Here is a 20,061-nt window from a genome sequence, read left to right on the forward strand (position 1 = left end):
TCAGAGGTTACGCGCCCGCTTATCGCCCATGTCGTACCAATGATTGTGTAAGCAAATCGGATCCTGGAATATGATACGGCAAGAAGGTGGACTTCGTGCAGGGTAAGGGCGCCTGCTGCCGGCCACAGGATGGCCGATCACAGCGGGACAAGCGCTTGATCCGGGGCGGCTGATAATGGCCTGTTAAAACAGAATTAGTATAATTATAGTGAACACCTTGACCATAAACGCCTGATAAACATTAAATTCTGAAATCAGACACCAACGGGGCTGTGCTTTGGATCCAGGTGATTCTTGCTGCGGGCCTAGGCGTTGGTTTGATTGTTGTTCAGGGTTCTGAGCGACAATTCACCCGAGGCGAGAAGAATGGTCATCGGCATTCCACTTTCACCACCAAAGTTCAGTCACATGCATTGACGATATTAATGACTGACGTGCAAGATCGAGTATCACATACCATGCTCCCCGTCGAACATATGGCTCTGGCAGTTCAATCATTCAGCTCTCCACCTTCATTGACTCCGACTCCAGTCATCTTTCCACCCAAAGATATCAGCGAGACTTACACCCATGCATCGTATTCCAAGGAGTCCATTCCTGAGCTTGTCAACAACGACCAGGGTAATTGGATGTTCTCGCTGAATGTTCTCATCCCAGACGAGATGGTCTACCCGACCCTCACGTCGCTTGAATATACCATTAAATACGGCACAGCGAACGGACAGGGCACATCTACGATTCAAACAAGCATATTACTCACCAAGGCCTCTAACTCCAGCTCAGACGTCGAATCCACACGTGTTCTTGATGGGATTATCACCAATACCCCCAAGATATCCATTTATCGCACTGGGGTAGGATTCCCTCCACAGATACTCAATGGTGTGCCTACCGTGTGCCTCTTATCGGTGCCAGCAGTCAAGGAGAACTGCAACACTAGTCAGTGGAACCACTACGTCGACCGACAGCAATTCCTCCCTCATGTCCGCATCATCGAGGCCAGCCGCTTGTACTTGCAGTTGCATGTTGCTGAAAGTTCATCTCCTATCATGCTACGCTCCCTCGTTGCGGAGGTGTCTGCCACTTGGGTTGAGGATCTGCAGGGGAAAGTCTTGCACGACAAGATCCAGGCAGCTCGAATGAGGAAGGCGGTCGCGGAGAGTAAGAGAGCAGAGGATGAGCAAGCGAGATTGCAAGCTGAACGCAAGTCTGCTCAGGCTAAACTGGCGAGAAGTAAAGCCGAAGAGGAAGAGAAGTCAGCCAAGAAGAAGTCGGAATATGATCAGCTGGCGAAAAAGCTGGCGGATGAGCAGGCAGACAGACATAGAATCGCCAAAGAACAAGCGGTCGCCCTCGTTGAAACCCATAGCGTTGCGAAGAAAGCTGCTGATGCCGCTGCTCATCAGCTGAACATCAGGCAAGAGTAGCAGCGAACACCAGAATAAGAGCCCAGAAGTAGAGGAACGGTGGGTCTGCAGTTGAGAAGTTCCAGTGCGAATAAGACGCTAAGCCCTCCAAGCAGGCTAGTAATACGTAATAGCGTTCCTCGGGACTCTTTCTCGTCTTTTAGTGTTATTTTCAATCGTTTTGCGCCGTGCTTGTCCAAATCCTTTGTCCACTAGCCAATGGCCCGGGCAGTTTTTTGCATGTACTAGAATCGCCAGTACTTATAGTATCAAATTCGTGGGATGAAAGGAACTGTGACTGAACTGGATCTTCTGAGCGAGGTGAGCAAACACGTTCAGTTCCAATATATGTATGATCGGCAGTGAGACGGTTAATCCAGGCCAATTCTAATACTGAGGTGTACTAGTACGTACTAGGGCCGCTAAGTCCTTGTTCAAATGAGTCATTTGCACATAGTAAATGATCGCTCATCATACGATACTATTCTTAGACAAGTTGAGTCTCAACAAAATGCGCAGCTGGAACCGCCCGGGAGTATTGAACAACGATACCACGATAGTCACTGCGATAGCTGTTCAGCTCGAGTACTAGTCCAAGATGTTTTTGACGCTTGCTGGATGGTTTGTCTTACCGTCGCTAGCAGCGCAAGTCCCGTTGGGCTTGTCGCCTGATGGCAAGCCGTCACTGGAACTCGGAACTGCATCTGCGATAGCTCAACCACATAACCCTCTGGACTCGAATAGCCTCGACCGTTCATCTTGGCAGCTTGATGAGCCACCTCCTGCTAATGAAACAGGACACTTTGTTTTTGAAACTGTAAATTCGCTGCTCCAGCATTGGCCGAACACGCGCTATCGGAATGGTCAGTCCTATCGTGACCTTTGTACGGATGGATGTCTGACGCATATTATTATTGTTGGGACCTACCAGGCCATACAATGGTTCCTGGTGTAATTCCTAAAGGCACCTTGTTGTATCATGGAGCTGTCAATGACAGAATCCCTACGGTCCCCGAGTGGACGGCCACAGATCCAGAACACTCCATCCTCTTTTGCCAAGGCTCTCCAGATACAGGATGCTGGCACTTGACACTTGCAGCAACTCGTCCCCTCAAAGTCCTTTATTTTGATGGGACTAGTGCAGCCAATACCATAAATAGTACTCTTGACACTCAGGATATCATTGCATGGGGAGAATTGAGACCTGACTGGCGGTTCAAGGAGGACCAGCGCATCGTGGACTTGTGCAAATGGGGAGCACCGTACGCTGTTGATGGTTATGTTCGGTAAGCCATTTTATCTGGCATCATCTCGTTATGGTATCGAACTCTTTTTACAGAATGGAAATGGACTTGTATGTTCTTGATTTTTGCCTTGTGCTCTTCGGCTGATTGATTTGCTTAAGTGAAGTCATGCTCTGTGATTTTACGGCTGGAATAGAAGTCGTCTCCTTGTCTCACCTTGCCAGCCTCGTTGAACCGGTGTCTACAGTCCCAAGAATACCAAATCATTTTCGCGAGTCTCTGTGGTTTTCGTCTTCCTCGTGTCTTCCTAATGTATACTTATAGTGCTCCGCATGTTTGAAGTGATGCAAGCAGGGTCATGGCACAATCGATACCCAGGGGATACACGAATAAACCTTGATCTAGCTGGAATCGTCTCACTGTACGACACCACCCTTGCACCGTCACTCGTTGGTTCACGCGACGGCCAGGAGCGTTGTGACCACAGCATAGGAGCCATATCTTCTGCGGATATCGAGGCGGTCAGGCGTAGCGTCTCTCGCACATTAGAGCGAGATCCGAATGACATCAGTGGCATCGACTGGAAAACCCTTTTCAGAGTTATCGTGGAACGTTACTCGGAGCGCTTCGACTTGATGGACTATCTTCTCAACTCGGAAAATGACACAACTGTGGACCAAGCTCTGAAGGTGCATGTCCAGTTGCGTGTGATGCTCACGCCATACATTTTCCACTCTACTGTGCCCCCCAGTGCATCGTATGACTCATCTAACTCCTGGGCAACACCAGTGTTCAAAGCATGCGGGACCGCGCACACGTCATCAATTGTATTATATATTTCGAGCTTGAACTCCTCAGAACGCCTTCTGTTGCATGCAGTACAAGAGACTACGCGTGAAATATGTCGCGTTATTACAAAGATGTGGGCGTCCGGCGTCCTTGCAGGACTTGATATATACCTCCCCCGTGATTCCACTCCGGATGCTGCGCAAATGGTTCGCCTGATGGGTTCGTGGAGACAAGATTTAAGTGCTTTGATGGCATGGCTAGATTGGAGCGTGTGGATTAGGTGTCGTCCAGCTTGCGGGCCTGAGGTAAACGTCTTGACATTATGTGCTGCCTATATACATCTTACTTACGTGTTCCTTAGGAAATATGTTACCTTCCTTCCTGGCCTATAAACGTGCCAAGGGGTCGGCGGCCACGCCATCCTCCGTATAGACAATATGAAAACAGTGATACATCCTTTCCGGACAGCCTACCTCTCACGCATGGGCTCCTCATGCAACTGGCGAGTCCGCAGGATGATGACTGGAGGAAGCCCCAGCCCAAGTGCATTAGGCGAGTTGCGCCATATGGTTTCTAAATTTTCATCTAAAGCTAGTACTTAATGTCATCCTTCTGGTGATGACCGGAGACTTGTTATCACTTGGATGTCTTGAATACCCACAGCTACTATCCACACCCTTTCTTACCAGTTTTCCTCGCCCGGCCATCACTGTCACGCTCCCCATATGTGTATCACCCGATTGTGTATGCATCAATCATCCATTCATGAGTATCTCTCCCATGTGCCACACGGCACTGTGTCTTGTCCTGACTCGTCTGATGCGCATTGCAAAATATCAACTTCCCTGGTGCACGAGTAACACCTTCGACGCCCCCATCCAACATCGATCATTTTTTCTGCGGAAGCGCGTGGACCTTCGTTCTCATCCTTGTGGACATTCGAGACTGATCCATCAAAGAATATAAAGAGGAAGAGTTGGAAACCTTGATTCCTGTGGGTGCTATGGAAGGGGATTAACTGATAGCGAAGGCACGATAAAAGCGATTAGAGGCAGGCAGAAAGAAGCGGTTCATCTTCGCGTGTCACCTGAGTTAATTTATACCTGAAGGTGTTGATCTTCAGACGAGACAAGCACTACGCAAAGATCCCTTTCTCCTGCAACGTCCCATACACGGCAGGGTGTAGCATATATCCCGGTCCCCGGATATGCATGCTACTTTCTCAGCATGAAATGGAGATACAGCTTGACACCAAATCGACGATTTTTCCCCGCTTGGAAACTCGGACCGTAGGGGAGTCCTCCTGACATCCGAGCTCATCTGCTGGCTCTGTCTCTTTTCTCGTGGACCAATTACAGGATGCATAAATTTAGGTAGAAGGCATTAGCATATATCAAAAATAATCCCTATGAGTTTATATAAGAGACTCCTGACCTCTGCTGACAATTCCCAACAGTTTGAACTCGAGTTCCCCTACCATGTCGCTCACAGTGAGTCGTAAACACATTACGTTAATATGAACATCATAGCTAAGCCACCCAAGGTTGAATCAGTCACTACCCAAGAGGAAGCATGCCGTCTCCACTCGTTCGACAGCAATGTCGCCTGGGAGATCGGAAACATTATCCGCACCAATGCGCAACAAAAGTTCACGCGCCCCGTCGTTATCTATATTGCGCACGTGAACTCATCCCAACTCCTCTTCTTCGCCACCTCAGGACCTGGTACACTTCCGGACAACATGCACTGGGTGAAGCGCAAGGAGGCAGTGGTGCTCCGTTGGGGATGCTCAACGATGCGCATGAGGTTGTCACTGCAGGCCAAAGAAAAGACACTGCAGGAAGTATATGAGATGGCCGATCCGAGCATATATGGAGTACACGGTGGAGGTTTCCCCGTGAAGGTAAAGGGCGTGGAGGGGGTCGTGGGTGTGATAGTGGTTAGTGGCCTCGCACAGGAGGACGACCATAGTGTCATTGTGGATGGTATCCAAGAATACCTTGCGAAGAATTCTTGAGACATCGGCCTGTAAGTCGTACACCATTGGAAGCCGTGTCCCATTGACAAGGCGGTTATCCAGAATCAAAGTAAAATATCGAGGATGTGGAACCGTGATTTTATTTCTAACTTGAATGCAAAAGCATAGGTCTGATGCGATCAGCGTTCTGGGGTGTGCGCAAGCTGAATAGTGACTTGACTCGTCCCCAAAGTGCATGGCAATCTTGCGTCCCGCTCAACGATGCACTACGATTAGAGCGAAAGCTCGATGCCTTTATGAATAATCTGTGCCTTGTTTGGGGTCTAGTATCCTGCACATCGAAAATGTCAGTTTGACAAGACTTCGAAATCTCCCACATGAACAAACTTACGGTCACCATGGGAATCCCTGAATCAACTTTGTCGGCGGGCAACGATTGATTTATTCCTGGCAGTTCCCCACTGTTAACATCGCCCCTCGGAGTGTGATCTGCAAGAGTTGCTTCTACGACCGATGTTTGTTCTGCGTCGTCCGGCTCTCTGGGGCTCAGAGGAAAACGATCTCCTTGAGGTAAATCGGAGACAGGGGACACCAACACTTCGTCGTGATCGGCGTTTGGGGAGTTGATGAAAGAAAGGCCATCGTCTTCACAACTGTGAAGTGATACTACAAAAGACGAACAATCTGAAAAAGAGTGGCAGCCAACACCGAGGCTAGGATGTCGTAGTACCTTGGGCACATTTAACACGCATGTCCGTTAGGAAGGCAGGATATCAGACCTTGCCGCTGAATGCTCCGAGCTCTGTGTTGGAGAGATTTGGTGCTGCAATGAGCTCACCGACGTCCTCGATAAATGACTCCTCGGAATGAACCGAAGATGATGGGTCAGTGATAGGATCTGGGTCTAACAACTGAAGCTTCAAGGTCACGCTAGCCTGGTATATGGAAGGCTCTCCATTCCGCCCTCGTACGTGCACACGTCTCAAAATTTGTGAGACGACTAGTAAATTATGAGTGAATGTTTATGATGACTTATGAACGCTGCAGGACCTTTTGTTTGTGTTGATGTAGGTAACTGCATATAGTCACGAGACGATGCAATGGGTACATCCTTGCAGAACCAACTCAGCGTGCCGCAAGATAACAAAGCATGTTTTGCTATTAAGTCGATGCATATAGACCAGTCCTCCCTCACTGAACTATTGAAGAGGGAGCCATTGAGTTATGACCATCCACACGATAGGTAATGTCGCTTACAATTCAAATGACTCATTCCAGGCGTACTTTCCGAGGGCGGAAACTTGGGTTCGCTTGCGAACAGTGTTGACGCCAACCTCCACGTAGCATCTATAAGGCCCAGGCGGGCATTCGGGGTCATCTGGTTCTATGGAAACACTGATATCTGTGAGGTACAGGTGAGCATCCTGCAGGGTTTACCATTGCAATCCACTTACCAGAAACCTGGACGTGGTAATAACGTTTCCGCCTTCCACCATACGATCGCATTGGAAGAGAAATCATCTACAGCAGGCAGCAGTAACTTGTTGCACACGATGGTTGGAGCAGTTTTAAGAGAAGAGGAGTCACATCTTGATCAGATGCTATGTTTCATGTCGTATGTCCGCCGGTGCTCACGCACAGCAACGGTTTGATGTCTTCCCAGGATCGTATGTAGAACAAGTTCTGTTAGTGTTAGCTAAAAGTTATACAAAGGATTTGGCAACGTTCGACAATTGGTGATCCTGATTAAAAACCATCTTCAACAGAATCAGCAAGTTGATATTTCTAACTGACAGAACGTGGTAGGATAACGTTGTGATCAGAAGCGCCTCAGAGCAAGATTCCGTACAAATACATGTCAACACAACGCGCGTCCGCCAGTGCATGTGGTCATGAAAGCCCTTAGCTTCAGTACTATTACAGATCATGGTGGCATCAACAAGTGAGCAAGTGAGTTGTAATGCCGCACACGCCGATTATTATAATGTTCATCCAATTTGCAGTTAACAGCACTTGCTGGAACGACAGTTGGTGAGCAACCACTCGATCAAATACCCCCGCATATAATTAACACCTCCAGTCGTGCATCCGTTGGTCCTACTCTCTGTTACTGATCACCATGCGCGTACGGTCTCGCGTACTTCATCAAAGCGTGTTGTTGGGGTTCTTTTGGGCCAGGACAATGGCAAGACCGTTAACGTTGCCAATTCATTTGGAATCCCGTTCGAGGAGGATGAAAGAGACAGCAAGACGTGGTTCCTAGACCATAACTATATTGAGGGGATGTATGATATGTTCAAGAAAGTCAATGGTGTGTCCCTCTTTCCCTCAGTAACCATCATAGATGCTGAATGAGATTGCAGCAAAGGAGCGGATGATCGGATGGTACCACACGGGGCCAAAACTACGAGCTTCGGACCAAGAAATTAATGATCTTTTAAGCGGTACATTGCGAAACCAGTGATGGTTATCGTTGATGTACGACCGCAGGCCGTCGGAATCCCGACGGATGCGTACTTTGCGGTAGAAGAGATCAAAGACGTATGCCTTTCCTCCTTTGCAATCTATACTCGTACCGATTTCATGGCTTCAGGACGGCACGGAAACACGAAAGACATTCCTTCACGTCCCTTCTGCAATAGAGGCTGAAGAGGCTGAGGAGATTGGTGTCGAACATCTCCTGCGCGATATCAAAGATTCAACGACCACTACCCTCTCAACACGCGTTTCTGAGCAACTCGCATCACTTCAAGGGCTTCAATCCCGACTACGAGACGTGCACAAGTATCTGCTGGATGTTGCAGCGGGTACGATGCCAGTCAATCACCAAATAATTTACCATCTCCAAGACGCACTCAACCTACTTCCTGACTTGAGCAATTCGGTGACAACACAGAGTTTCGCATCGAGCACAAATGATCAATTACTCGTGGTGTATCTGAGTAGTCTTCTACGTGCTGTTATCGCGTTACATGCTCTGGTGGACAACAAAGCCACGATAGGGCGAGCAGAGCAAGAAGAAGGCATGGATGAAAAGGACAAGGACAAAAAGACGGTCAACGGCGACGCGAAAAAGTCGGAGGATACCAAGAAGGATGGGGAGAAGGGAAAGGACTCGGATAAGAAGGACGCAGATAAAGGACTATGATTAATTCGCTATATGTTCTATCGTTGCTATCACCGGCACGACTACTTCACATTGCTGTGCAGAAGCACCTTGCATACATAGTTTTCCCAAAATTGGTTGAACATGTGATGAGCACGTGCCCGATGAAGTGCCGTTGTGCTTATGGAAGCGCTTTTCTTTTTTCATTCACCACTTCGAGGCTTTTTTTGTGTCCCCCTCTTCACTCCATAATTTTTTAAAGAAAAGTGCGTCGGATCTTGTCTAGGATGTTTACCTCGTCCAATACACTTTTCGCGCCGAGATCATCAACGGCTGCGTCAATCGTGCACGGACCCCTAACATTGATTTTTCCCTGACAGGTTCTCTATACGACATGTCTGGCGCTCGTGGATGTTTCAACTGTGGAGGCTGTGCGTGGTGTTTCCGTGTTGTCTGTTCCCCGGCTTTTGAGCAATTCCTCGTCGATATGGCGAAGGCAAGGCTCCGTAGCCATTGCTATTCCCTTCGTTCTTATTTACATTTTCGAATTTCGGTGTGCGGTGCTGACGTGGATCGCTATGGTCTTTTGCTCATATCTACCGATGACACATGTTATCATCGACGACTCGCACAAAATCGCAATATATTGCATTGCTCGTCATCTAACTCTCTGCCTTGCTTGGTTCCGTACCTCCGATCTTCATGAAGACAGTCGGACATCAAGCTGCTAACTGCCCCAAGGCAGGGACTCCTACTTGGTAACTATTGATCTTGCTTATGCCGGACATCATCTCATTTTCGCTCGCCTTGTTTAGCTACAATTGTATGTCATATCATTACTAAGTCCATTTTTCATGGTGTTCACAATTTCTGCAGGTGGTATGGAGGGTCATGTTTCTCGTGATTGCTCGATGGAGGCCAAGGCCAAGTCTTGCTACAAATGTGGTCAAGAGGGTCACATTGTATGTTTTCTGGGGATGTTGGTCAATCTTTTTACTCATTGGAATCAGTCTCGCGATTGCCCCGACGGTGGTGCAAGCGGTGGTGGAGGCGGCGGCAGCTATGGCGGGGGATTCTCCGGCCAGGAGTGTTACCGCTGCGGCAAGCCCGGCCACATCGCTCGCTCATGTCCTGAGGCCGCAGGAGGCAACTCTAGCTACGGAGGCGGAGGCAATTATTCTGCTTTTGGTGGAGGAGGCTCCAAGTCTTGGTTTGTCTTTATTATGTCCATCTTACATTTGCACTGATTCGCCATACGTAGCTATACCTGCGGTGGTGTAGGTCATCTGTCGCGCGACTGCGTTCAAGGTTCTAAGTGCTATAACTGTTCGGGTGTGGTACGTTAATCCGCATATATGAGGTTCTCTGATTCACATTCGCCGATTTAGGGCCACATCAGCCGTGACTGCCCCCAACCTCAGAGGCGCGCCTGCTACACGTGTGGTTCAGAAGGGTGAGCAACTCCAGTTGTCCTGGTCGTTCTCTTATTAATCCACATCTTAGCCACATTTCTCGTGATTGTCCCGGTGTGACCGCCACTGAGGATGCTTGAGTGATGTGATATCCATGTATTCTTAGCTGCTTAATGTTGATCTCTTTCTGGTTTGCTGTTGAAGTGTTTGGATCTGTTACTTCGTACGCGTATCTGTTGGCAGAATACTAGCAGCTATTTGCAACACACCATTAATATCATTGTACAAGTTCATCATGCATATCAGAGTACTTTGCAGGAGGTTGCGGGGTGTGCAGTATCAACCCGGTTCATGCCGATTGCGCGAAATCCGCTGCAGGGCCAACCGAGCTTATTTTTTCCACGCCCTGTTATTCGTTAATTTGCACTTGCTCAACTTCTCTCCTCCGTCTACCGACACTCGCTTTCATTGTCCTCCATGCAAGCCATTCGCCTGGCGCGTCCTAGAGTCCCCTTGCGCCGCCTGGCCACCACCGCTCAGGTGCCCACGTCCGGACCATCGTCCGTGACCGCGTCTGTTATTCCTCTCTCTAACGTCGAGGCACAATGGGAAAATATGTCTAAGAGCGAGCAGGCAGTTGTTCACCGGCAGCTTGAGGAGTTGCAGAAGAAGGACTGGAAGACGCTCTCTATGGACGAGAAAAAAGCGGGTGCGTGTTGTTGTCCTTCCGTTCTTCGGCTGCCCCCGTTGACGTGTGTTGCTGATGTCCTTTTGGCATATTGTTTTATTCCAAATCACGCATTATCGTGACGTTGCGGTCGATGAAACACTGTTCCTTTTCGTGTAATCTGTGTCAATAGCATACTATGTTGCTTTTGGGCCGCATGGACCCCGGGCTCCTGTCAGCCCACCTGGCCAAGGCCTCAAGGTTTTCCTTTGCACCATGGGCCTTGTAGGTGCCGCTGGACTGCTCTCCTTGGCTATTCGTTCACAATGTATGTTTTTCATTTTTTGTGTGCTTGAACTCTAATATATGTACCCCTGAACCTTAGCTCCACCTCCACCGAGAACGCTTACACGTGAATGGGAGGAAGCAACCAATGAACGCGCACGCGAGCAAAAGTCGAACCCTATTACCGGTATGTTTCTCCTTCCGGAGATGTGTTTTCATAATGCTAATGTCCGGCTCGACACAGGCATATCGTCGGAAGGATACTCTGGGAAGGGTTTCGTGGTATCGAAATAAATGCACTTTGGGCTTCCTTATCTGGCTGCTTACACGCGTGCACTGCGGTCATTTTTCCGCGTCTGTTGTGAAGAGAAAAGACTTACATTATTTGCATATACCGTAGAGTCTGTCTTCCTTTTCTTTACGCTGCAATTGCAAAACTGCACCTGCTCGAACCCATTTTGGAGTGCGATCAATTCGGGAATTGACATTTAGATTGTGCAGATATCAATAAAAGCACTGCTCGCGGCGCTTAGCATGGTAACCTCTGGTAACCTTGCGTTTAAAGACCACTACGTAGGGAGTTACTAAAATTACCAACCCACAAGTGCGACCAAGGCGGGCTGGGTAAACGGTACATTCATAGACAGCCGCATGAGCTTCCGTCGTACGATCATGTTCCGGGTTCGGGACACATGATTCTACGCCACCGATATTCGGCACCGTGGCAAAGAAACACACTCCAGGCCATCACCATGCACTACAAAGCGACGGCTGAAATTTGAAAGGCAGTGAGAGGCATGTCGAAAGCAAGCCACGAAAAATGCAAACGAACCGACGGGTAGCGAGCAACCGATAAAGCTCTCCAAGGTACCTGGACGACAGATCTAATGCACCCATATGTGGCACCAGCCTGCGCTTAGCAATTGCAGCCTTAGTGCAGTGCAAGGTCAGATCTTGATGTCGTGATGCAATGGTGTTCAAAGGCAATTAAAGAATGACTGGTACATTGTTTTATAGCCTTGGGCGGGCAAGGCACAGGGGTACCGCGACGACATGAAAATCATCCCGATCATTCGGAAGGGGGAACGATGATCAGAATGGAAAAAAAAGCAGGACAGAAATATTAAGCGGAGAACCGCAGAGAACCGCTGCCAAGGCCTTGCTCGAGCTCTAGCCTCTGAGTGTCAATGCATGCTTCCGCAACGGGCGGTTCCGATCTGAGGTGTCACCTCAGTACGACAATGGGACTAGCCAAGCAATGCACACACCATAGCAAGAGTTTACGCTTGCAAACGTATCCAATCGCTACCAAATAGATGGCGTACTGACACATGTGGGCACTGCTGAACCTTCTATGTTGGGTGCTATATTATTCTGGGGCTGTGAAACTTCACCATTGGAACGTATGATGTGATGGTGATCAGTAGCGACATACTTCAAGTGTCATGCTGTTGATACATTTAGGGATAAATTGCACGCCAAGCTGAAACAACCCTTGGACATAACATCAAAGTGAAATCTCGCACCCGAAATCAGAGTTCACAAACTGATGGAGGCTTCTGCAATGGCAGTGGGCTCCAAACGGATCTGATCGCACACGAATGACATGGACAAACAAGTACATGCTAGGCGGGTTCTAAATCTTCATCGGGGATAGTGAACTTGTAGCACTCGCCGTCTTGCGAACTCGTTTCAAATTGAGGTCCGCATGATGAAATAGACTCGCAACTCTCGTTGTCGTTACCCACTCTATAGCCACCTCTGGCAGCCCAATGTAAGAGGTAGGAACGTAAAACGTCGGAGTAGGCCATGGTGGTGGTGAAACTCCCAGCCCCCAATGATGGAGCAGCTTGCGCAGGTTGAAAGCCAAGGAATACGGACAGCTCACAAGATGCCCGTGCAACACGTATCAACGTTCATTGCAGAAAAAAAGTTCTCGGGGTAGGTAAACCGTTCACTGATCGGGCACCTCGGAGGAGACCTCCTGCAAATCTATTTCGGATATACGATCACATTGGGAATTAAGGCATGCCGTTGCTAGTCAAGTAAAAGGCCGACGTTCAACTAGACCGCGGCGCTTTTCTTTACTTCTTTGACCACCTCGGGGATTCAATAATACCTGTGTGGAACAACACATCATCAGAAATGCACCGGTCAAGATTAAACAAGTATGAAGGGCGCACCTGCGTTCCGCCAACACCATTTTCCCATTGTTGGTATTTTAGAGCGGTCGTACCTCTCTTCTCAGCAACGACACGCTCAGACTCTTTCAACGACTGACGAACAGCCCGTGCGGTAATCTGGGCATATTTGTTGTACCTTCAGAGACGTGTCAATAAACGAAGATAGACAGAATATACTGAACGCGAACGTGAAAAAGTTTCGCCAAGTTGCACTGCTCATTGCGGAGGACGTTGAGGTTGAAGAATACTGTTCGTGCTTGAAATTCTGGTGCAAGTCAAACGCTGAGTTCTTCCGGAAATGTCCGTTCATCATGCATTGCCTAAAGCGGCCACTGTTATTGATTTGGACTGTGGGCGCCACGGTTGCTCATACCTCAGGCCTCCACTCTCACCCTTGCTTGGTTCCTCAACTGTTGTATTTGTTTTTCTAGACTACCCTAAAGGACACGGAATATCAAGAGCCCTAATGGCAGGAATTACTTGGCACTATGTCCTGAAATTTATTATCACAGGTGTGTCACACGGCACTTGCATTCCGGCAAAGGGTTCATTTCTCAACAATCGCATTCACAAGGCGATGCTGGAGTTGGCAAGTCATCTTTACTTATCCGCTTGACAGACCAACGTTTTCTTGCGAACCCCGACCCAACCGTGCGTGGCTTTTCGCATGCCTGATAAGCTGAATTGGACACACCGCCCCCGTTACTCCTAGTTAGGAGTAGAATTCGGCTCGAAACTGATTGAAATACCCGAAGAAGGGAAGGTTATCAAGCTTCAATGTCCGTCTCCTTCGCCGTTCCCCTCTGACACGTATTTCATGTAGTGGGTTAATATGCAGGCTGGGATACTGCTGGAACAGAATCCTTTAGGTCAATTACACGGTCATACTACCGTGGTGCCGCGGGCTGCTTGCTGGTCTATGACGTGACATCTCGAAAGAGTACGCCCAGTATGACCGATTCATGCCCGGCCGCCTACTAATATTCGTACACAGGTTTACAAACGCGCAGTCTTGGCTTGCAGACGTACGAGAGCATGCTGACCCTCATTTAACTTGCATACTGGTCGGAAATAAAATTGATCTATGCAACGAAGAAGCAGAAGGCGAGTCGAGTCGACGAAGAGAAGTTTCAACTGACGAAGCGGATGAATGGGCGAGGAAGGAAGGATTGCTATTCTTGGAAGCAAGCGCAAAATCGGGGAGCAACGTTGATTTGGCGTTTGAGAAAGCTTCGTGCGATATCCTCCACAAGATCAATCGGGGCGTTTTTGATGACAATCGAGTGAGTTGTTATTTCAAGATGACAACCCCCTGACGTCCTCAATCTCTGACATGTTGATCTAGTCCCCAGGAGTGAAGCTGTCAAAGCCAACGAATGGAAGCGTCGCCCTGAATCAAGCCTCAAATAAACAGGGATGCTGTTCATGATGACTACTATATTATGTGCAACATTATACATAAAGTTGCTGTACTCTATTCTACTGTGGTTATGGGACTATAGTTATTACTCTGTATTGCCGAAAATGCGCAGAATATTATGAGACTCCTACTGTATCTGAAATGTTCAATGAAATCCCGCGCTAGGGTGTCCCGGGCATACAGATGATACAGAACTTTTGTGTATGTGTGAACGCAAAGGAATGATGCAAGCTCTGTCAAACAACCTTCTAACACGCTTTCTGATGGCCGTCGGAATCACATGTCCATATTTCCTGCCCTCAGCCACTATCGTGATCAACGCCGTAGCGTGTCTGCATACTCCTGCAGCTGCTGTACAAACCCAAAATTGGGTTCGGCAGATCTTCGTCTCGTTTTGACATATTGGATGGCTTGTGCTGGAGTCCAGCCGTACTCCGATATGAGAAATGCGCAAACCACGCTGGTGCTGCGGCTCACTCCTTCCATGCAGTGCACAAGAATCCGTGCATTTGGATCGTGCAGTGCACTGCGGATGAAGGCGGTTGCGGATGGAAGATGAGCGGCGAGCTCAGAAAATGGAAGGTCCTCGAGGGGGGTATTGAGCACGATGGATGGGTAGGTCATGTGGTATTGCCACGTATCCGCGCATTGCGGAGAGGATGTGGGTTATACCCAGAGTGGCGAGTGCAGTGGGGTTCTCTGCGAAAGAGAGGTCTGAGACATATAGCCTTGGCAATATTTCTGATGCACCCGGCGTTCGCAACTGGTAAGGCATTTGGGACATGGGCGATGGTGACCAGTTGGACGTGCTAGAAGGGTGACCGCCGTTATGTGATGATAATGTGAGCCTCCCGAGGTGCTAGGATATATATATAAGCATAATGGGAAGCAAAGGAAGGTGGGACACAACCAGCAAGTGTGGATGTAGGAAGGACCATTTAAAAAACACGACTCACCATGACAACTTTGACAAGCGCAGCAGTTGACGTCGAGAGTGCACAAGTTTAGAACTGTGAAATTGAATCACGGCGACGGAGGAAAGTGGTTTGGGTAAGAGGAGCTATAGGTGCGAGAATAGTACCACGGGGCAGAGACCCTTACTATATTAGCCGGTCGAGATCAATAGCCTTCTTTATGAATGAAGTAGGCAAGAAATTAGCAGGCAAACAGCCTTGGTGTAACTGTTCGAGACCTGGGCTAGATTTGCCCGGTCCTGAGCCGATACCAGGATAGAACAGCGTCCTCCGAGAACGGACGTCGGGAAGGCACGGCTCTTGGGCGGGGTTGGTCAGGCTTAGTGACCTCGGTAAGGGAAAGCAGAGCTTTTTGGTTGAAACTAAAGTAGGACAAAGTCTGTACACTGTGAGAGCTCACGAGATTTATAATGTACAGCCTTGCGCGACCTCGATCATCAAATGGAATTTTATCCACACTGGCAGGTTCAGGGACGACTGAACACGCGGTTGAGGCTATGCCTGACACTAGCACTGCTCCGAACCAATGGGACCGTCTTGGTCCGGCTATCGTCTCTCAGGAAGCCGCATCGGGGGGCAAGTGCAGTGCAAAGTGTAGAAAGGATTTCCACAAACAGGTACGATATGCATGCAGCTAACACACGATGCGAAAGAAGTGAGGTACGAAAAAAAATTGAAACATGAACTTGGCAGACCCAAAACATTTTACATGGCATACTGTCAGGAAAATTTCGCGATCATAGAATGGACGTAACAATTTCGGAGCAGCATCGTAACAGTCTGGCCTATAAAACAGACTGAGATAACAATCTAAATGAGATCACTAGAAAAGCATTTGTCAGAGCCCAGATCCAATTAATCCCGCAGTAAGAAACTCACGCGACGTTAAGAGGCATCTCGTCAATCTGAGTGTTGTAGAATTCTACTCGCAGTCTTAGCATCAATCATGCAGTAGCAAAATGTACTCACGTTCAATATCTCTCAGCATTCTGACATCTTCTGTTGTCACAAAGTTGATGGCAACACCTTTACGACCGAAACGACCGCCGCGACCAATGCGGTGAATGTAGTTCTCTCTGTTTGTTGGCAGGTCATAGTTAATGACCAGAGAGACCTGTTGCACGTCGATTCCGCGGGCCAAGAGATCCGTCGTGATCAGGACACGAGATGAACCTGACCGGAACTCCTTCATCAGAACTTCACGCTGCTTCTGCTTCCATGTCTCCGTGCTGGGCAAAAGATGCGATCAGACGGGACGCAACTGAGATAATACCGCAATTACTGACCATAGCAGATACCGTGAACTCGCGGGAATGCATCTTCTCCGTCAACCAGTCGACCTTCCGCCTTGTGTTGCAGAAGATGACGGCTTGCGTGATCGTTACAGTCTCGTAAAGATCGCAAAGAGTGTCCAACTTCCATTCCTCCTTCTCCACAGCGATGTAAAATTGCTTGATACCCTCGAGGGTCAATTCGTCCCTCTTGACGAGAATTCGAACTGGGTCACGCATGAACTTCTTCGTCACTTCCAAAACGTCGGCGGGCATGGTGGCGGAAAGGAGTACTACTTGAGTCTCCTGCGGTAGGAGCTGGAACAGCTCGTAGATCTGGTCTTTGAACCCACGGGACAACATCTCATCAGCCTCGTCGAGACAGAAAATCTTGATGGTGTCAGTGCGGAGAGCTCTCCGGTTGATCATGTCATATACACGTCCGGGAGTGCCGACAACGACTTGCACACCCTCCTGGAGCTTGGCCATGTCCTCGCGAACATTTGTGCCTCCAACACATGCATGACATTCGATGTTCATGTAGTCACCGAGCGCGATGACAACTTTCTGAATCTGTTGAGCCAGCTCGCGGGTAGGTGCCAAAATAAGGGCTTGGCACCCTTTGATAGACATATCCAACTGCTGAAGGATGGAGATGGAGAACGTGGCGGTCTTGCCAGTTCCAGATTGTGCTTGAGCAATGACGTCGTGGCCCTTTACAACTGGGACGATAGCACGCTGCTGAATCGCGGAGGGCCTCTCAAAACTACGAAATATTGATGATATAACAGTGATTAAAGGCTGAAGCACTTACCCGTAAGCGTAGACACCGCGGAGAAGCTCAGCTTTCAATTCCATGTTGTCGAAGCTATTTTACACTGGATCAGAACTTGATCTTGGAAAATCGGCAAACCCGTTTGACGCACTTATCTACGACCTGGTCCCAGTTGGACTCGATCTCATTCTCTGCAACATCCTGGAGCGCTTCTTCTCTAAATCCACATGAGTAACATATTGATAAATATGTGAAATCGCAACGGCAGCAGGACGGATTACTTACGCTGACATGAGTATAGTCTATGTTTTTTGTATCCAAGGCTCGACTACTGTAGTCGATTATGCTTGGATTGTAGTGGGTTGTGTCCGGTGAGCGTATCGATTGACTTCTGCGAACTGATCAAATTTTCCGCCGTCATCTTCCTTGGGTCGGTGGCTGAAGCGGCAAAAGCCGACGTGTTTGAAGCTCCGATAGTTACCTACACATGGTAGTAATTAGGGTCGGTCGGTGAGACGAAATGTCATGAAAACCTGCTCCAAACTTTGTTATAATATCGCCTGGAATTCGTTATGTAAATGACATGAAGGCTATATGTACGTTTCCTATAATGTTGTGTGAAGACTGACATGACATTGCAGACGAGCACTGCTTTCATGTCAATGTTAAGTATGGACTCTGACAAGTCTCGCATGAACACTATGATATATCTCATGCCAAGTCAACCTCCGGGTCAAACATCACAAGCCTGCCGTGACTAGCAAGTAACCTATACATCGCTGACAAAACGCTGATGAGTCCGATATGTATCACATGACGTTCGTTATACTCTTTCGATCGACCAACCCTCCCATCCTTCCCTTTTCCCAATGTGCGGTCCTTCCTGCAGCGTGAACGCGACGCCGTCCAACTTGGCGATGATTTTCGCGGTAATGACAGCTGCAGCTGGTGGTGCCCAGCTTGCCGCTACGCACTTCAGCCTTCCGTGCCCAAAGGCATACAGCTGATCCCTTGTGGGAGCGGAATGGTTCTCGTGGAACCGCATAGGATTGAAGGATTCAGTATCGCTTCCGAAGACAAGAGATTTCTGTGCCTCTTCGACGTCAGCCACATCCTACGGATGGGACGAATGGCCGCTTCCACCATGGGACGATTACGGCGCGAGTGATGTGACGAGTCGGGGGATGGAGTCGGAGAACCTCACTGACGATCGCCTCTACACTAGGCTGCGCTCCCGTCCCTTCGTTTGCAAAGGCGCGGAACTGAACGTCGGTGGGATTCTCATTATATGACATGAATGCATCGCGCAGCTGACAATTACGGTTAGAATATACCACCGCAATTGCTGCTACGCGCCACATTGTTTCGTACGCGGGGATGATGAGGTTGAGGGGATTGGTTCTGTCATGGAACCCATCTGAATGATGTGATGGTTGATGCGATCGAGCACTTCTGTAGTAAGAGCGGTGCTCGATTTGGATTGCGCCCAACGATCGTTGATGGCTTTGGTCACGAATGCCACGTCCGCGGGGTCAAGATCTTCAATATCTGTGCCCAGTAGACCTGCCAATACGACACTGAGCGTGACCGAACGCACAAAGGTGGCGTATTCGAGGCTTTCTGCCTGAAGGAACCTGTTCACGCAGGTTTCGGCGACGTCAACGAGCCTAGACCATCCATCTTTCAGCGCTGACGGCGGTTATCAGGAACTTTCGCTTCGCGAGTGAAGTTGTCATGGACGCCTGGATCATCGCTGACGAATGTGCTGGATATACCGAGCGCTTTCACCAAACGCTGGTTGGGTATGGATCTCGCGCGTAATAACGCGGAAATGGGGATATCAGGAGGATTCAATAATGTCTTACGGCGAGGACACTGGCGTGTATCCTTGTTCTTGGGGCCATGAAGGCTTTAGGCGAGGATTGCCGTGACGGCGACGGCAGCGGATAAAATCCAACAAGATACTGGTATGAGGCATGGTGGGTGTCAACTGGATAGAACTTCCATGCACCTGTTGCCTTAGTACTTATCCAGGCGGCTCGTATCTCTCTGATCGCTAGCTTTTGAACCATAAGTGCGTAACTTTCTGACTAGAGTTCAACACGTTTGTGACTCGGATTCTGATATCACGCGTTTGTTATCAAAGGTGTCTTAATAGCCGGAGCTCGAGAACGTTGGAGCTTACGACCCAAGTATACACACTTTCAGGGAGCGCTCGCTGTGTTGTTGTTATAAAATTCATCCGTGACCTTTCCAGTCATCAAGACTCTCAAGAAATGGTGTTTCTGTAGTAGGCATGTTGCCCGCAGCAATGATATTTATGGCCCTTTCTGGTATGCTCCACAGCACACAATTGTCCTCCTTGGATTCCGCTAGTCCCTGATCTATTGACACGAGGCGTCCAAACAAGCAGTCTAGTAGGTATACTCGGTTTAACCCCTGTGTAACCATTCCTTTCACGTGAGATTCCATTTCCTGTGTCAAACATTACCCCATAGCAGGTAGACAATTTATCTGGAAAGGGACGATGGGCATGTTTTAGGCTAGGAAT

The 20,061-nt window shown here is 48.7% G+C and overlaps 10 protein-coding genes across 10 annotated transcripts; 6 read left to right on the forward strand and 4 right to left on the reverse strand.

Moving 5' to 3' along the window:
* The first annotated feature begins 37 nt into the window (after window positions 1–37).
* On the forward strand, window positions 38–1,730 carry DFJ58DRAFT_773932 (uncharacterized protein). The gene is made up of 2 exons (XM_041389352.1): window positions 38–180; window positions 267–1,730. The coding sequence occupies exon 2, from the start codon at window positions 426–428 to the stop codon at window positions 1,425–1,427; it is 1,002 nt and encodes a 333-aa protein (XP_041246824.1). The 5' UTR covers window positions 38–180; window positions 267–425; the 3' UTR covers window positions 1,428–1,730.
* Window positions 1,664–4,224, forward strand: DFJ58DRAFT_214220 (uncharacterized protein). Its single transcript, XM_041379280.1, has 8 exons — window positions 1,664–1,727; window positions 1,805–1,812; window positions 1,898–2,269; window positions 2,338–2,692; window positions 2,746–2,760; window positions 2,812–2,921; window positions 2,975–3,744; window positions 3,801–4,224. The coding sequence occupies exons 3-8, from the start codon at window positions 2,005–2,007 to the stop codon at window positions 4,014–4,016; spliced, it is 1,731 nt and encodes a 576-aa protein (XP_041246825.1). The 5' UTR covers window positions 1,664–1,727; window positions 1,805–1,812; window positions 1,898–2,004; the 3' UTR covers window positions 4,017–4,224.
* Window positions 4,225–4,742: 518 nt separating this feature from the next.
* Window positions 4,743–5,509, forward strand: DFJ58DRAFT_214368 (uncharacterized protein). Its single transcript, XM_041379282.1, has 2 exons — window positions 4,743–4,929; window positions 4,983–5,509. The coding sequence occupies exons 1-2, from the start codon at window positions 4,918–4,920 to the stop codon at window positions 5,454–5,456; spliced, it is 486 nt and encodes a 161-aa protein (XP_041246826.1). The 5' UTR covers window positions 4,743–4,917; the 3' UTR covers window positions 5,457–5,509.
* A 1,706-nt stretch (window positions 5,510–7,215) lies between these two features.
* On the forward strand, window positions 7,216–8,759 carry DFJ58DRAFT_773947 (maintenance of mitochondrial structure and function-domain-containing protein). The gene is made up of 4 exons (XM_041389353.1): window positions 7,216–7,359; window positions 7,498–7,721; window positions 7,860–7,958; window positions 8,011–8,759. Exons 1-4 carry the CDS (start codon window positions 7,344–7,346, stop codon window positions 8,563–8,565), a joined length of 894 nt encoding a protein of 297 aa, XP_041246827.1. The 5' UTR covers window positions 7,216–7,343; the 3' UTR covers window positions 8,566–8,759.
* Window positions 8,760–10,279: 1,520 nt separating this feature from the next.
* DFJ58DRAFT_773957 (COX4, subunit IV of cytochrome c oxidase) lies at window positions 10,280–11,343 on the forward strand. Its single transcript, XM_041389354.1, has 4 exons — window positions 10,280–10,644; window positions 10,796–10,930; window positions 10,988–11,074; window positions 11,132–11,343. The coding sequence occupies exons 1-4, from the start codon at window positions 10,413–10,415 to the stop codon at window positions 11,179–11,181; spliced, it is 504 nt and encodes a 167-aa protein (XP_041246828.1). The 5' UTR covers window positions 10,280–10,412; the 3' UTR covers window positions 11,182–11,343.
* Window positions 11,344–13,067: 1,724 nt separating this feature from the next.
* Window positions 13,068–13,290, reverse strand: DFJ58DRAFT_624775 (mitochondrial ATP synthase epsilon chain-domain-containing protein; the record flags this gene model as incomplete). Its single annotated transcript, XM_041381090.1, has 2 exons — window positions 13,068–13,206; window positions 13,259–13,290. Coding segments are annotated over 2 exons (171 nt in total), but the record flags the coding sequence as incomplete, so codon positions are not given.
* A 246-nt stretch (window positions 13,291–13,536) lies between these two features.
* Window positions 13,537–14,499, forward strand: DFJ58DRAFT_715131 (P-loop containing nucleoside triphosphate hydrolase protein; the record flags this gene model as incomplete). Its single annotated transcript, XM_041384093.1, has 6 exons — window positions 13,537–13,582; window positions 13,645–13,721; window positions 13,783–13,849; window positions 13,909–14,010; window positions 14,094–14,353; window positions 14,416–14,499. 6 exons carry the CDS (start codon window positions 13,537–13,539, stop codon window positions 14,497–14,499), a joined length of 636 nt encoding a protein of 211 aa, XP_041246830.1.
* A 306-nt stretch (window positions 14,500–14,805) lies between these two features.
* Window positions 14,806–15,265, reverse strand: DFJ58DRAFT_715132 (phosphotyrosine protein; the record flags this gene model as incomplete). The annotated part of the gene is made up of 2 exons (XM_041384094.1): window positions 14,806–15,075; window positions 15,128–15,265. 2 exons carry the CDS (start codon window positions 15,263–15,265, stop codon window positions 14,806–14,808), a joined length of 408 nt encoding a protein of 135 aa, XP_041246831.1.
* A 554-nt stretch (window positions 15,266–15,819) lies between these two features.
* On the reverse strand, window positions 15,820–18,030 carry DFJ58DRAFT_773976 (P-loop containing nucleoside triphosphate hydrolase protein). Its single transcript, XM_041389355.1, has 7 exons — window positions 17,992–18,030; window positions 17,662–17,727; window positions 17,550–17,603; window positions 16,751–17,501; window positions 16,434–16,677; window positions 16,344–16,386; window positions 15,820–16,287 (listed from the first exon to the last, which is right to left on the reverse strand). The coding sequence occupies exons 1-7, from the start codon at window positions 17,997–17,999 to the stop codon at window positions 16,275–16,277; spliced, it is 1,179 nt and encodes a 392-aa protein (XP_041246832.1). The 5' UTR covers window positions 18,000–18,030; the 3' UTR covers window positions 15,820–16,274.
* A 303-nt stretch (window positions 18,031–18,333) lies between these two features.
* Window positions 18,334–19,418, reverse strand: DFJ58DRAFT_773978 (uncharacterized protein; the record flags this gene model as incomplete). The annotated part of the gene is made up of 4 exons (XM_041389356.1): window positions 18,334–18,624; window positions 18,662–18,858; window positions 18,924–19,199; window positions 19,286–19,418. Coding segments are annotated over 4 exons (897 nt in total), but the record flags the coding sequence as incomplete, so codon positions are not given.
* Window positions 19,419–20,061: the final 643 nt, after the last annotated feature.

The sequence above is a fragment of the Suillus subalutaceus genome (genome assembly GCF_016647625.1).
Source record: "Suillus subalutaceus strain FC151 chromosome Unknown DFJ58scaffold_23, whole genome shotgun sequence".
NCBI lineage: Eukaryota > Fungi > Basidiomycota > Agaricomycetes > Boletales > Suillaceae > Suillus > Suillus subalutaceus.

What these genes read in the sequence shown, in the direction of transcription:
- DFJ58DRAFT_773976 (XM_041389355.1), bottom strand. An exon ending in TGGGACCAGGTCGTAGATAA is followed by an intron (nt 17,604 to 17,661) that starts GTGCGTCAAACG and finishes AGTGTAAAATAG; the next exon opens with CTTCGACAACATGGAATTGA. An exon ending in CGCGGTGTCTACGCTTACGG is followed by an intron (nt 17,502 to 17,549) that starts GTAAGTGCTTCA and finishes AATATTTCGTAG; the next exon opens with TTTTGAGAGGCCCTCCGCGA.
- DFJ58DRAFT_773932 (XM_041389352.1), top strand. Translation starts at nt 426, where the DNA reads ATGACTGACGTGCAAGATCGAGTATCACATACCATGCTCCCCGTCGAA.
- DFJ58DRAFT_214220 (XM_041379280.1), top strand. Translation starts at nt 2,005, where the DNA reads ATGTTTTTGACGCTTGCTGGATGGTTTGTCTTACCGTCGCTAGCAGCG. An exon ending in GAACACGCGCTATCGGAATG is followed by an intron (nt 2,270 to 2,337) that starts GTCAGTCCTATC and finishes GGGACCTACCAG; the next exon opens with GCCATACAATGGTTCCTGGT. An exon ending in AAGAATACCAAATCATTTTC is followed by an intron (nt 2,922 to 2,974) that starts GCGAGTCTCTGT and finishes GTATACTTATAG; the next exon opens with TGCTCCGCATGTTTGAAGTG.
- DFJ58DRAFT_773957 (XM_041389354.1), top strand. Translation starts at nt 10,413, where the DNA reads ATGCAAGCCATTCGCCTGGCGCGTCCTAGAGTCCCCTTGCGCCGCCTG. An exon ending in TATGGACGAGAAAAAAGCGG is followed by an intron (nt 10,645 to 10,795) that starts GTGCGTGTTGTT and finishes CTGTGTCAATAG; the next exon opens with CATACTATGTTGCTTTTGGG. An exon ending in CTTGGCTATTCGTTCACAAT is followed by an intron (nt 10,931 to 10,987) that starts GTATGTTTTTCA and finishes CCTGAACCTTAG; the next exon opens with CTCCACCTCCACCGAGAACG.
- DFJ58DRAFT_773947 (XM_041389353.1), top strand. An exon ending in TGTATGATATGTTCAAGAAA is followed by an intron (nt 7,722 to 7,859) that starts GTCAATGGTGTG and finishes TGATCTTTTAAG; the next exon opens with CGGTACATTGCGAAACCAGT. An exon ending in CGGTAGAAGAGATCAAAGAC is followed by an intron (nt 7,959 to 8,010) that starts GTATGCCTTTCC and finishes TCATGGCTTCAG; the next exon opens with GACGGCACGGAAACACGAAA.